The sequence below is a fragment of the Corvus kubaryi genome, unplaced genomic scaffold (genome assembly GCF_017639235.1).
Source record: "Corvus kubaryi isolate FWS band 111438036 unplaced genomic scaffold, C.kubaryi_AGA036_p1.0 66, whole genome shotgun sequence".
Taxonomy (NCBI): Eukaryota; Metazoa; Chordata; class Aves; order Passeriformes; family Corvidae; genus Corvus; species Corvus kubaryi.
Window position 1 is genome coordinate 26,728,016 of NW_024582054.1, and position 15,101 is coordinate 26,743,116.

The following is a 15,101-nucleotide window of genomic DNA, read 5'->3' on the forward strand; positions in this document are numbered from 1 at the left end:
TCAGTTTTTAGCAAACTTTTTCAGTAGTTTTAAAATAATTTGTTATTGACAGTCTTGTGATAGCTACTGCAGGAGCACTTCTAGTCTGTCTTTTGCTGTGTTCAAAGAGAGTTGGCCTAAAAGAACCAGCTTCCATTGCTGGTTCATTGGGGTATTTTTTTCAGTTTTTTGGCTCCCAGCATTAATTAAATGTCGTTCTTTTCCTGTATCTGACATGGCTTACACTCAAAGGACCAGACCACAACAAAGCTGAAAGCCATTTGTTTGGCAGACTAAGGATGTTTGTCTTTGCCTAGAAACATTTGTAGAGCTCCTGTTGACGGAAAATGAGCTGTTCAACAAGCTGGAAGTAGTTTTTAGTATCGGTATTAGAAATTAAACTGATGAGGACTGTTTTCAGTTGTTTGTCTGCCTTTATAGTCTCATTATGACAAGTAAGTTCCTAAAACTAAGAAAATCATTTTCTGTATTGAGAACCTTTGTGTTACATTTTCTGATATTACACCTTGTTCTGTGTCCCTGTGGGCAGGGAACCTCAGAGGTGTGAGGTTTTATCATACCTGGCTGTTTGCGATGAATTTTACTGTGTGATGATAGTTACTACCTCATTTCCTAGAAGCTGATGAACATAATATTTTGGGGGAATGAAATCTGTGAAACTTTTATCCAGCATACTTTGGGAAAGTTGCATGATGTTTTACATTTTATTTCTCTATCATTTTATTTCTCTATCTCCATCTATTATAGACTATAATACATCTTACAATGTCAGGCATTTCCAGATATCCTCATCTGTGTCAAAATGTGACCTATAGCAGATAAACTGAGTAAGGGAGCACAATCTGAAGTGCATTTATCCAACTGAACTTAAAATTTGGTGGTGGTTGTATCCTATTCTCAAGTATTTTTATTTTTAATTTCCTCTGAGATAAAAATAGTCTGTTTTTTAAAAGAGCTTGTTCCTAGTCACCCACTTGAACAAATAGCTCATAATGTAGAAGCTGCTTTTTGGCATGCTTCATTTGGGTTAGTAAAGCAGAGTAGTCATTTTGTGGACCAGTGTTTTGGTGAGGGTCTGACCCAGTAGCCTTTATCTGGGCATTGGGGGTGGAAGATATCAGATATCAATAGAGAGTGAATTAAGCAAACTCTCTTCAAAATTGTAAAAACTGATAAAAGGCTTTCAGTTATATAAGCTGCGATTAAAAGTATTAATGGAGTATTCAGAATATATTATACACCAGTTTAGCTGAAATGAATGAAAAGCAAGAAAAAAATAGCTGTATATTCAACTGCTTTTAAATTTCTGATGATCAAGAGAGAGGTGATGTAGTCTACCCTGTCTAATCACATATGAAAAAGTTCCAGAAATAACATAGTTTAAAAAAGAAAAGAAGGCAATTTTACCTCTCTGGAGGATAAAGAAAATGTGCATGCAGAGGTTTTGAAGCTATTTTGCATGGCCAATAATTTACTTGATCAATCAATCATGATTTCATTTAAACAGCTTGTCATCTAGCAAAGTGTCAGGCATAGACCTGGAAAACAAGATAATTAAAAGCATTTGGAAAACTGTTTGTTTTTTTCTCTGTGTTCAGGTAGTGTGCCAATCCCTGCTGTGGCTGTAGCAGGGAGAAGGTCTCCTGGGCAGCACAGTGAGGATTGCTCCCCAGATGTTGGCCTTTGCAGAAACTCTATGATTCTGAAATATCAGACAGCAGAGAATGGTTAGAACAACCGGTCTTCAAATTGTGAATTTCTCCTATTGATTTATTTAAAACTCACCCTTTGCATTTTCTTTTATTAAAAATCACGAAGGTGTAAGGATTTTGTTTTTCTGTTTGTTTCTAATGTTTCACCACCTTTTTTTTTCTATTACAAAGTTTCACCTTTTTTTTTGCTTTTATTGAGTAAATACACCTACAAGTTTTTAAGTTGTTACTAATATGTGTAGACATACCGAATTTCTTCACTTTATCTGAAAGCTGACCTGAGGCAAATCTTGCAGCAGCACTTTTTCTTCCTTACTGTTAGTAAAAATGCTGCTATCCCATACTTAGAAAACTCTTGGGTTTTCTCCTATGTCTGCATTCCCTTGGAGCTGTGGACTTCTATTCTGCTTCAGTCTCTTTACATTAAGTTCAGTATGATCTGTTAGGTTACTGATATTCCTGTAAAATTTTTTGTTAGGTTTCTAATGAAACCTCTTGATTACTCCCACTTTCTGAAGCATGCTGTTAGAAGGTAATTGACACTGAAGAACATCAGCCCTCTGGACTCTTGGGCTGGCATGGGGGAGCTGCAGAGGGAGAACAGCTACACACTCAACCACCATGTAGTGTACTGCATAAAAAGAAAATTCTTTGGTTGTCTGAATACAAGAGTATTTGTGCTTCAAGTTTTTTGTAATAATATTTTATCTTGGAATCGCTTCTAATTAATGTATTTACCAGCTTTGTTAAAAGCAATGTTTTATACTGCAGTAACACCACCTGTGGCATTTTTTTAGTTAGAAATTTATGTGTTTCTTACAATGGTCTTTTGCAGAAGAGTTTTGAGGGGTGAAAATAATTAACAACTGATCAGTCATGACTTTGCTTTCATTTGTAGTTTGTTAAATGTCGCTCCATATTTTCATTCAATTGCAGAAGGACAGTTTGCTCTGTGTGACAGGCAAAGTTGAAATCTTCAGAAACAGTTACTCAAGCAAAGCCCTCTTGCTCAAAACACGAGTATTGGCAGTGGGAAAGGGACAGACAGGACATGGAACATGACCATATCCTTAAAATCAGTACACTATCTCTGGATTTAGGACAGGAGATATAATGTCATGCTGCAGCTTGAAATGGGCAGTTGTCCCTCACCACCATCCTGCTGGGGTGGGCTAGAGATGGAGTGCTTTTATATGGGGGAGTTGTGTTTTTTGTGAGATTTTTCTGTTAAATAATTCCTGCACCACATGTGTCAGTCAGGGTTAACACCAGTGCTTGCATAAAGGGAGGCAGCACGATGGGATCAGGAAAACACCGTTTGTGTTCTGCACTATTAATTTTGGCAAGTACGTTCACCGTGTTGCACTGGCTGGGCAGGCTTGAGACTGTGTCTGGCAGTGACTCAGTGGAGCTGTGCTGGCAGACCCAGGACTAGATGCTGCTGCGCCACAGTTGCCTTGCAGGAATGCTTCTGGAAGGTCTGAGGGGTGGCTTTGTCTTCCCATCTCTCCTTAGAACTTGCTCCTTGCTGGTGTAGTTGGATAACACGATTTTTGCACAATATAAGCAGCTGGTTTTTCACCTGTGATCTGCTATTGTAGCACAGTAATTCCTGGGCTTTAGCAAAGTACTGAAGAATGCTGAATTCATACTGCAGTGGTCTTCTAAAGGTGTTCTGGTGGGGATTCACAAAAATTTGGAACTGTACTTTCTGTGAAGGGAGTGAAAGATGTGTGAGATGTACTGGTCAGCAGGAAGCTGCCTGGGCTCACAATGGTCTTCTGACCCCAAAAGTCTGCAAACCACAGGGCTAAGGTCACTTCTTTCCTCAGCTGTCTGGAGTCCTTCGTGGGTGTTTTCAGGTTTTTGAGGGTTGATTTGTTTGGGAGGGGTGTTAAGCAGGCATTTAACTCTTGCCTTCAATAAGTGCATATTTCATGAACATCATTGAAACGCTAATGATGTTTTCCCTTTGTGTTTCAATAACTATATTGAAGTCATTGGTCTTTAAGAAGAACGGCTATTTGTTAGTGATTTCATTAACTTATTTCATGTTTTATGTTTATTTCAGCTCTTTAGAGAAGTAAGAATAATGAAGATCTTAAATCATCCAAATATAGGTATCTTGTTTCTTTCACATAATTTCCATCTCTGGAGAAGTTTTACCTTTTTCACTGTAAAGATTGTTGTGGCATGAGTTTAAAAGATTCTTTTGCACTGGAGTGTGAATGTACTGTAAAATAGCAGTAGTAAATGGTATTTCAGAACTCTGTGTTAAGAAAAACAAAATAAACTTTTTGGTCCCTTTGCACAGAACTGTTTTTTGCATAGCTAACTGATAAATTTTCTCTTTTTGAGTATAGTATTGATTTTTTACTGAATTCAGGGTCTCATTAAAAATTAGCATATACACCAAAACCAAGAAGTGGTCAAGAATTTTTTGAAGTTTATACCTTTAAATGATGTGGTATTGCTATGGGACTGTCAGCAGACTGACTGATAACTGATTTGTCACCACGTGTGTCAGTTCAGTGCACAAAAATGGCTATTGCCAATGCTCAGATCTGTGCATGTTCTGTTTAGTTATGTTCCTGTGTAACAGAAGCAAAGTATTGTTTCTTGAGAATGTTGTTCTGTATGAGCTGACCAAATGTGTTAACAGTATTTTCTACTTAGGAACATTAGACAGAAAGCTTCTTTAGAGTAAATAGTCTGATACTATCAAGTGACAAGCAAACAGTTCGGGTATTTTTCTCTCACAGAATTCTGTGGGGGGTTAACATAATGCTTCTGCAGCTAGTTAACTGATGACTAAATGTCTTTCTTTTCTAGTGAAGCTATTTGAAGTCATTGAAACTGAAAAAACTCTCTATTTAATAATGGAATATGCAAGCGGTGGTAAGTACCTCTCTCCTGGAGTGACACGCATAAGCAAATTGCCAAGTGAGAGAAAGCACTTGTTTTCTTGAAAGTTTTGCTTTCTTTTTCAGCAAATATTTATGTCAAAGTAGTGTAAAATATTAAGCAAAATCTTTAATATTCACTGGGACTTGTTTGGTCAACATAAATAATAAATGTAACTTGTAAAACCAGCTTCTGAACTTACTGCAACTTAGTAACATTTGCTTTGTTTTCACAAATTAATTGGGAATCTTTTCTTGGCCACTGATCGTTCCTGCCCATAACAAATACTAACCTTCTCAATTTATTATATTAAGTTCTCAACCTCTGGTGTCCTGTTTTATGTAAAATACTTGGTAAAAACATGTTCAGAAGAAACATTTCTGTGTTTCTTTAACTGTTGATTTCAAAAGCATGAGCACTGCAACTTCTGTTTTTAGATGTTGATGACATCTTACATCTCTTAATCACAGGCCTTCTACTGTCAACAATTGTTAGGCTTAGCCTTGTGCCATTTTAGGAGAAACTTACATGCTCTTCCTGATTGCAGAGGGGATGGAAAAGTGCACATCGTTAAGTGTCAGATATTTTCACCAGAGCCAGAGCTAAGGTATTGAGGCTTAAATTACTCCTTGCTGGCTAGAACTTAATATCACTCAGCTTGTCAGTGTGACCCTTGAGCACCAGCATCTGGGAATCTCAAACAGTTGAGACCTTCCTTTAGTTTTAGGAAGGAGATAGATGTTTTTTCAGAGAAAATTAGCAATTCAGACTCTGACATTAGAGTATGTGAAGTTTAATCAATTGCTACAAATAAGGCAAGATTCTGTGCCCACCTGTGTTTTTTTCCAGCAGCTTCCTAAATGCTCAGCCAAGATTTGCCTAAACAGGAACAGAGTGGGTATTACACCATTAAAATGCTGACTAGTACAGGTGTTTGTAGAGACACCTCTGTGCTGTTTGATGGTTCTAAGCTTAAAAGTGAAGTCCTATTGCCATCTAGTGATTGGCTTCTAGGAGGTAGAAAGGCCAGTGGCTCTCTAAAGGAGGGAGGACCTTTCATAGAGTGATAGGGGAGAGATAAATATTGTACTGGTCTAAAAGGCCAAGAGCCCACCTTTTGATGTGCCATGCTGTGCAAGACAGGAATGGCTGGTAATCATAGTGACAGGCATCAGTTTCCTGTATGTTCTCTTTATCAAGGCAGAGGTCATCGTGATGCACATGAACTCTGGCTGCAGGATGAAAGACACTGTTGCTACAGCTGCAATGCTTCACATAAATTGGGGATAACTTTTTCCCCGGTGTCTTTTTCCCTGAATTGTGAAGAAGTGTTCAGGTTTGCTGCTTCAAGGTTTTTTTAAGGAAACAGCTGTGAAATACAGCTGAGAGAGTTATCCGAGTTGAGTATTAAAGAATACACTGCAGAGGGAAGACTATTTTATAGGAAGTCCTGGCATTCCCTCAGATGGCTCAGTTGTTGCTTTTCCTGCGGTGTGACTCCTTTTTTTATTGCAATTTGGTGGAGTTGCTTCTTTTAAAAAAATAAATATGATGTTATTCAGCTCTTCCCTTGCAAGGTGGCTGTCTACAAAACCGTGTTTCCTTGCTCAGTAGGGAATGTTTAAATATTTGAACCACTTCTGAGGTTTTTATGGTTGTTGCATACTAGTGAGGAATTTTTAAAACTGTGTTATTATTCTGTGTTTGTAGTTCCTATGTACTTGACTGTTGGTTTTTAGTAAAGAAAATCTCCCATGCTTTCACAAACATGTCAGTGTTTTATGGGCCAGTGGTCTGCACCTAAAGCTCAAACATTGTAGTCTGTATTGATGTGCTCTAAAATGACTGTATTGATTAAAGAGGAGAAAAACTGAAACACAGTAGATCTTCAGTAATCTCTAGTCATCCACAGCCATAAACAGTGGGCTTGTTCAGTGTATTTTATAGGTATGATCATTATGTGAGGGATTATATCAATGTGTCCTGCTGTGCTCATTCTTCTGACCTTTCGTGTGGATATCTCCTCCAAGCCTAGGTTAAAGCCAAGGTTTCTGATTTTGTTTAGAGCCATTTTATACACGTGCACAAATTAAAATTTTACTGTTGGTATGATGGTTATTTACAGGTACCGTCAACTGTTCTCATACATGAAGCTTTTTTTTTTTTTCTGAAGCAAAAGAAACTCCTGTGAGAAAGTCTGTGAAGGGGTAGATGTCATCTTTGTTTACAAAACAGAAGTATGCTGCTCAGTTTCTATCCTAAGTAATTGGAAGGAAATGGTTTCCTTTGTGTATATCCAGTCACTCATTATTTTCTTGTAAAAGAGATGATGGTGTAGTAAATTGCACAGCAGTTGTGCCTTGTTCTCTTGAGCTGTCCTGTAATCATAAACTTGAAGTACAGTCATTCTGGTGAAGCTGTTGTGGGCAACTGCTGGAGAGGAATCTCTACATTCTGAAATTGGCATTAATGTATCTCGTTATTGAATTGTAGGGGAGGTGTTTGACTATCTGGTTGCACATGGAAGAATGAAGGAAAAAGAGGCTAGAGCTAAATTTAGACAGGTATGTATAACATTCCCATACATCAGCTTTCCCCTCACCCCTGTTTTTAATGCTGAAATGAGTAAAACAGCTGTCCTTTGCATTTGACTTACAGCAGTGTTCAGCATGTTGTGGGCCTGCAGCTCTGAGTAAGAAAAAACTGAGGTCACAGTAGTACTTTGAAGGAGTCAGTAGTCTGTTCAGTGGTACTGGTTTCCTTAGTGCTGAGTGCCAGGGTGTCCAGGAGTACCAGAACACAGAGACTACTTGGTTTGGAAGTGTATTCCGTTCCAAAATACATTTCCTCTAGGTTGAGTTCATATGTCCTTAGCTCAGCAGGTCTGTAACATTTTGGAAGCTGTTCAAATGTAACAGGCTACAAACAGGCCAGTTTCAAAATGCAGACAGTGCATGTGATAAGGATCCATTCACATCCATCTGCTTACATGAGAAGATCCTGTTTAATAGTTGTTCTAAAAAGTCATGGAAAAGTCATTCCTAGACTTGCTAGTTTGGCTTTATTTATGATGGATAAGTTAGCCCTGCCAAGATGTTGGAATTTCATTGATCTGTAAAAAGCATTTCCATTCTACAGTAAAGCAGTACTGAACATAGCCAGATATTTTTGCATAACTAATTTAAATCGAAATGTCTGCTCTTGTGACATACAGAGTTTCAGATCTGACCAGTCTGATACACTTGTTTTCTGCTCTTGTGCAGAAATTTATGAATGCCTATTCCCTTTGATCACTGGATAGCCTAGATAATGTTGTGGAAAATAATAAATGTCAAAATCATGCTCCAGCTTAGTGACACTTCAAAATAACAAGTAGGGACAAGAGTGGTTTTTTGAATGGTATGTAGGGGTTTTAAACTGCTGGATTATGGCAGTGATGTGTCAGTCAGTTTCCATGTTGGAAGGGGAGGCTCTGACAGTTCCACTTCTTAAGCACACTCATAATAAAAAAAATTTGATATAAGATATGAGACTTCCAGGAACTAAATTAATAACTTTCCTTTGTTTTCTCTCATCTCTTTAAGTCTTGTATTTACCCTTTTTTAATCTTTTGGGGGGAAAAACCCACGCCAAAACCACCACCACCAAGCCAACAAAACAACCCAAAAGCAGCTGCAGGCTTCATATCCCCAGAAGTCAGTTGTGATTACTGGAGTTATGCAGCTTGATAGTAGAGAAGATTTTTCTTACTCTTCAGCAAAGTCTTACATGTCTTTTTAAAACTGCTTCCTTCACTTTCATATTCTGGTAGGTAGAGAGCTTTCCTTTGTGATTGAAGGTTTCTGGTTTATGCTTCTGTGCTGTGTTGGAGTACAAGTAGTGGGATGTGGAACAGTCGTTCCCACTTCAGCCATCTCTTCTAAATCCCAGGCTGTTGCCTTTGTAATGTCACTTGAAGAGCTTCAGAGTAACTTGAGAGGATTGACTGTTCTCTCTCAGATGTCAATATTGAAAACTTCTGCTGATACAGTCTCTGCTCTCAGTCCACAATTTCTTTTATCAGGAACTACATGGAAAAAGATCTTGCAGTAACTACATTGAAATTGCACGTTTCTTCAATTAATACCTATTTTTTTCTAACAGTTTAACTCTCCTTTAAGTGAAAACTTACAGAAACAGGTCAAACATGTTTTACAGGTACACTTAGTGCTTAATTTTATGGGATAATGTGGGTAGTACAGGATATATGTAGCTTCATTTTCAAAGAGAAATGTGGCGGAAAAGAATCTAAAAGGGAATTACCTGCTGAGCTGGTTATTTGACCCATCAAGAGCTGGGTTTATGTACTCTCAGCTTGATGATTTTTTGAGTTGGTTTGTTGGGGGTTTTTTTTGTATTTCAGTAGAATAAGTGCTGTTTATAAAGATACATAGATGGCCTCACTTGTACGCACTGGAGTACACTTTTCAGTTTTTTCTTGCGAGTCTCCTGGTGCAGACAGCTGTGCTCTGTCCTCCCCCAACAGCTGACTTCCTGGCTGCTGAGCTCAAGCAGTTTTAGAGGACCTTGATCTCAAAGAAGGGAGGTTCTTGAAAGCTTCAAAAGCCTTAGTTCCTGGGAAAAAAGAGAGAACCCTAGAAATAAGCAGAGGAGAGAAACTGTAGCACAAGTTGATTGGGCTTTTCTAGAGAGAAGAGCATGCGTGCTGGACGAAAGTCAGGTAACTTTGATCAGAGCTTGGCATTTTATAGATGCTAAAGCTCAGGCTGAGGGACAGTGTCAAAGGAAACAAGGAAACTAGATCTTGCTGGGTTCACAGGTCGTAAAACTATTCATTTCACCTTGCTGTAGTCCCAGAATAGCTTTGTATTGCTTTTGGCCATTGTTGGAGGAAGAATACACTCTGCAGACCTTTTATCTGATGTAGTGCAGCTGTTCTCTGTTAGATAGAGACTTATGACATAATAGTCTCTTTTTTTAAAATTCATTAACTGTTTTAGCAGACAGTGGCTCTTTCTAAACTGAAAAACAGTTGTGCCATGGTATTGAGATTAATTCTTACAATAGGTTGTATTATATCTTGTTTTCAGATCATGTTTCTTCTTTCAGTAGATGTGATTTCTGGGTCAAACACTTGTGTTTTGTCTGAGGAGACACTTCCTTTCTAGCAGGCAAAGAACAGAATTCAGTAATTCTCCCTTCTTTGCTTGTTAAAAATAAAAAGGAACTATTTTTTAGTCCATTTTGTTACACATATGTAAGGTGTTTAGCCGGAAAATAGAATGTAAAAGACAGTAATCATATTATTCCAGTTGCACTTGACAAGGAACACAGGAGAAGGTACAAAGTCTAAAAATACGATGATGCTATACAGTTCTCCATTTCAAACTCCTTTTGTGTAGCTATGTGTGAGAAATTCCAATTGAGAATGTTTTGCATTCGTAATGTCACCTTGTTCATCTTCTCCGTTACAGACTTCCAAGGAGTTCTGGTTCAGTCTCACCCTTTTTCCACAGAAAAATATGATGTAGAGCAGCAAGTCTTAAATTTGTATATATTAAGTCTTTCTCCTTTCTGCAAGCCATGAGATCTGGCCTTCTTCAGTCTTCTCACTGTTTCCCTACTGAAGCAGTTTAGAATTCTAATGCCAATAGATGTTAGGACAGATCTTGGAAAATTAAAAAATCCACAAACTACATCTTATTGGTGTGTTGCAGCAAAGCAACAGAATGCTCCTGGCAGTGTGAAAGGGGCCTTGAGAGGTCATTTAGCTATCCTTTTGTAATTTAATCCTTATAGAGAATGGTTCTTCTGCCTAGAGAGCTACTTCTTCAAAACTTACATTTATACAGATTTTTAAAATCACTCTTTAGAAAAGTATTTCAGTGCTCCAATTGTTACTTCTAGCAAAAAGCTCTGATGCTTTTTCCTCTCTTCTCCTTACCTGCCAAGCATCAGAAAATTCCTCACACAAGAAGGTTAGGAGTGAGGGAGCTGTCAATGGAAACAGTGATGGAAGGTGGAATACAAGGGTTTCAGTCTGGTGCAGCCATGCTTTGTGCTATTTTTCATTCAGTTGTGACTGTTGTTCTTCAGTTATTAATGTCCTACACATTGCATTATTTCCCTTCATGTGGATTGGGCTCACTTCTGTGCCATCCTGTTGCAATGCAGAGGAGTTCAAAAGCATCTCCAAAGGAAGCTACTGATTGATCATCTGCTCAACCTCCGCTCTTAGGCAGTCACAATAAAGCAGTTCAGGAGTGAATGATAATAGTGCTGTGTCTCTGCAAACCTGAATAAAGCGTGAGGTGTTTGTCATGCTGTCAGCATTGGAAGCCCCTGCAGAGTGAGCTTGTGACTGGCACTGAGGTAATGGTAGCAGAGAGAAAAGGAAGGGAAACCAAAAGGATGGGACAAGTGGTGGCATGGGAGCACTTTGGCAGTTTCAGCAACTGTAAAAAGCTGAACTTGGAGTCTGAAAGAGGGAACCAGTACAGAAAGGAACAAGCAAAACCAGAATGAAGGCGTAGGGAATGGAATAGTACCTCAACTTTCCATAGTCTGCATGGTTTCTAAGGTGGCATTTTGCATGTGAGTGATTCAGTAATACAGGATGCAAAGATCACTTTGGTGCTTATGTTTCAAATACAAAATTTACTGCTGCATCAGTTATTTGACCTACCAAGAACCTACCAATAACTTTCACATGCTGTAAATAGAGGGAGAGAACCCTTGCTCCTTACCAATACAGGAGGATCCTTACACTAAACTGGTGGTCTGATCATGAGTTATTTTCTTGTAACGGTAATGCTGCCTCATTTTTCTGCCAGGGAAGTCTTCTTATGCTTGAATGAAGACTGAAAATACATTTATTTAAATGTAGTTACCATTTGTATGTGCAGTTCCACTTATTTTAAGTGCCTCAATTCTGACCATGCATGCATGACAAAATGCATTTGACTGCATTTGTGATCATGTAAGAATAATACTTTATCCAGCTTTTCCATACATGGGAAGTTCTGCAGCAATGCTTATGACTCTAAGAAGCAATGTACTAGGACACTGCACTGTGTAAATAGCTTATAAGGTTTGCTATGTGAAGCAGGAAAAACTTTACGATATTTTGAAATTATGATAGAAGAAATTATTCCGTTACACTGGAGAGATATAAGAGAGTTTTTCCACTGAGCTTGCTATGGTATAGAAAATACACTAAACCGTATGCACTTAGACAGCAGATCTCTGTCAGATGCACAGTTGCTTCTCATTGCATAAGTTTTGACAAACAGCCTCTTTCCCAGTAGTTTCTCAAGTAACTAAAGCCAATTTCTTACCCTTTTCTCTCTGGCATGGCATGAAAAAATCACCTTTGGAGAGGGCCTGGAAAACCTCAGTCCAGGAGGAAAGCTTTTATAGTTGTATACAGTATTGGAATGGAAATACTTCAGTAACCTTTCTGAAAGTCATTGCTTCTGCTGGTCTATAATTAGCCACACAGGAAAAACAAAATCCTCGTTCAAGTATAGGAGAAACCAAATAGATCAAATAATATCGAAGTTATTCAGCAGCTTTTTCCCAAATATGCTGGTCACTGTAGGAGTTGGTTATGTAGCTCTGACTGGAAAACTTCATGTCAACTTCAGTAATAAATGTTGAAATCTTTGATTAAAGCTCCTGCTTCTTTGAGATGTCACTTACATAATTTGGCTTGTTTTCTATCCAGATAGTATCTGCAGTGCAGTATTGCCATCAAAAGCATATTGTTCATAGAGATCTCAAGGTGAGTAAGAAAAAGTATGTGCAGTGTATGTGTGTCAGCTCTGTACCTGTGGGTGTGATCTTTATTGTGTATAAAATACAGTTTATACTCAGCTTTCTGATTTATTTTTTACATATGTTATAGCAAGTTTTGAGAAATATTTCCAGCTTAGAACCATTTTAAATAAAAGGAAGAGGATTTATAAGGCTTTTAAATGCAAACATTTAATGTCTGCTGAAAGATAGCCTCTCACCCAGTGGTCACATTAAGATCTGATGCAGATCTGATGTTAGCTGAGAAATCTTTTTTTTTTTTTAAGTAGTAATTTTATAGAGATATGACAAGAGTTGATGTTGAACAGAGTGAATTACCAGTAGTGATGATGAAACTGAAGTATGGCTTCTTTGTAGCTTGACATGAAACAGCATATCTCTTCTTTAAACTGTGCCTTTTATATTAATAGTATTGCTACATAATCTGTTCAACCTGTCATAGCATTGTAACTTAAAAAAGCAAAAAGCAATACCACCACCAAAAAAAAGGAACACGTGAAAACAGTTTAAAGGTTATGTTTATTACCAAACTACTGCAAGAATACCACATGCTGTCAAGTATGGATTGTGAGACTATATCTTATTTTCATCTGAATAGATCAAAATGTAAGATGCATTTCTGTGGAGAAAACAAATAGATGGTAAGAAGTTTTCAGGTAGTATAACAGCTCCCACAGTCTGAAGCCATTGTTCAGAGATTTTTAAAACAGGATATGCTAATGATTGACTAAAGCACACTTAAAGACCTGGCAAGGCATGGAATGTTAACAGGCATTTCAGCTTCTTGCCTTTTAAGAATGAGTAAAACCAACCAATAGCATTCTAAATTATTTTATTAATCTTACAAAGCATTCTTTCTCTTCCAGGCTGAAAATCTATTGCTAGATGCAGATATGAACATTAAAATAGCTGACTTTGGTTTTAGCAATGAGTTTACAGTCGGAAATAAACTGGACACCTTTTGTGGCAGCCCACCATATGCTGCTCCAGAGCTCTTTCAAGGGAAGAAATATGATGGACCTGAAGTAGATGTTTGGAGTTTAGGTGTTATTCTTTATACTCTCGTGAGTGGATCTCTTCCCTTTGATGGACAGAACTTAAAGGTAGCTTTTTTTAGAATATATGTTCATCTAATATTTTATCTAATATTTTAAGTGACTTGCTGCTTACAATTTACTGTCCGTTCTTGTTCTGTTACCAAGGAACTTAGAGAAAGAGTGCTAAGGGGAAAATACAGGATTCCTTTCTACATGTCTACAGACTGTGAAAACCTCCTCAAACGTTTCCTGGTGCTAAACCCAACAAAAAGAGGCACTCTAGAGGTAATGGCACAAATAAGGTGCATCACAAAGCAAGACTTGATATTTTGCAAACTGCATTTTTGAGCTGTAACTTATTATTGCCAAACTGTTCCTATGCATAATTGGAGTGGGCTCTGGAGGTGGGATTGTTGACAAAAACACATGACTCTTTTTAAAGATATTGTTTACTGGGGTTGTAACACACCTGACTCCAGTTACTTTCAAAATCAACGTGTCGCTACACTTTCTATGTCACATAACTTTTCTTGGTGGTTAGCTTGTGGATTCCTGCATTAATGGATGATCCACCACATTGTTTTCCACGTTTTCAGTTGGGAACTGGAGGTACTGGCTGCTGTAGTTGCCTTTTGCCTGCCTTTTATACCATCATGGAGGAGAAAAGGCCAAAACAGGGCTTCCTTGGACTTCTGTTGGTGGAGCTTGGAATTCCAAGACATGTCGAAGTTGTCACACTGCTCCTGGTCTGCGTTGCAGGCTTTTGGCCCTCAGCTGTGAGCTGGAATACAGCTGACTGGGGAGCAGCCTGGCTTGATGTGTGTAGTTGGTTCTCCTCACTGGAGCAAAGCAAAACTGAATAAGTGCTGGGAATGTTCTGGAACATGAAAACTAGGAAAGACCTTAGTGTTTGTTAGATAGAGAAGTTGTTCTTCCCACAGCTTGTTTTCTTTGCTGGTAAGTGTACTGTACTAACAAAACCTTTTTTTTTCATAGCAAATTATGAAGGACAGGTGGATCAATGCAGGGCATGAGGAGGATGAACTTAAACCTTTTGTTGAACCAGAACTAGACATCTCGGACCAGAAAAGAATAGGTAAGTAAGTACTTTCCAGAGTATGATACAATTTGCATGATGTGGGAGGGGCTTTTTTCCTCCACCACCACTCTGTATTTGTTTGCCATTTGGAAAAAGTAACCAATCCTTTAAAACTGATACTTGATCAGGTTTATGTTCTCAAAATTAATAATTCTGTTTTAATTCTTTAAATGTTCCATCCTTTCTCTTGAACACTCAGCCAGCTGGAACATCAGAATTTCTGTTTACTTACAGAATGTCTGTTTGGTTTTAGATATTATGGTAGGAATGGGATATTCTCAAGAAGAAATTCAGGAATCCCTTAGTAAAATGAAGTATGATGAAATCACAGCTACATACTTACTGCTAGGAAGGAAGTCATCAGAGGTAAGTACCATTCTTAAAACTGCAAAGAAGCAAATCAGAAGGTGTCCTTAGCAAATTTAGAAGCAAAAATTAAGTCAGTTACTATAGGCATTGCATTCCTGCACAAAAATCCATTGCACTTAAAGTCATGTTGTTCTAGTCATCAGCAGTCCAAGTGATGCAGATTTG

At 38.1% G+C, this 15,101-nt stretch overlaps 1 protein-coding gene across 16 annotated transcripts in view; it reads left to right on the forward strand.

Moving 5' to 3' along the window:
- MARK3 (microtubule affinity regulating kinase 3) overlaps positions 1-15,101 on the forward strand; it is a 62,774-nt gene that overhangs the window by 22,387 nt on the left and 25,286 nt on the right. For all 16 annotated transcript variants that reach the window (XM_042047708.1, XM_042047711.1, XM_042047709.1 and 13 more), the window contains 8 exons: positions 3,784-3,832; positions 4,545-4,610; positions 7,110-7,180; positions 12,343-12,399; positions 13,298-13,534; positions 13,634-13,753; positions 14,465-14,564; positions 14,821-14,933. In XM_042047708.1, coding sequence (XP_041903642.1) covers positions 3,784-3,832; positions 4,545-4,610; positions 7,110-7,180; positions 12,343-12,399; positions 13,298-13,534; positions 13,634-13,753; positions 14,465-14,564; positions 14,821-14,933 — 813 coding nt within the window. The remainder of the gene's footprint in view (positions 1-3,783; positions 3,833-4,544; positions 4,611-7,109; positions 7,181-12,342; positions 12,400-13,297; positions 13,535-13,633; positions 13,754-14,464; positions 14,565-14,820; positions 14,934-15,101) is intronic.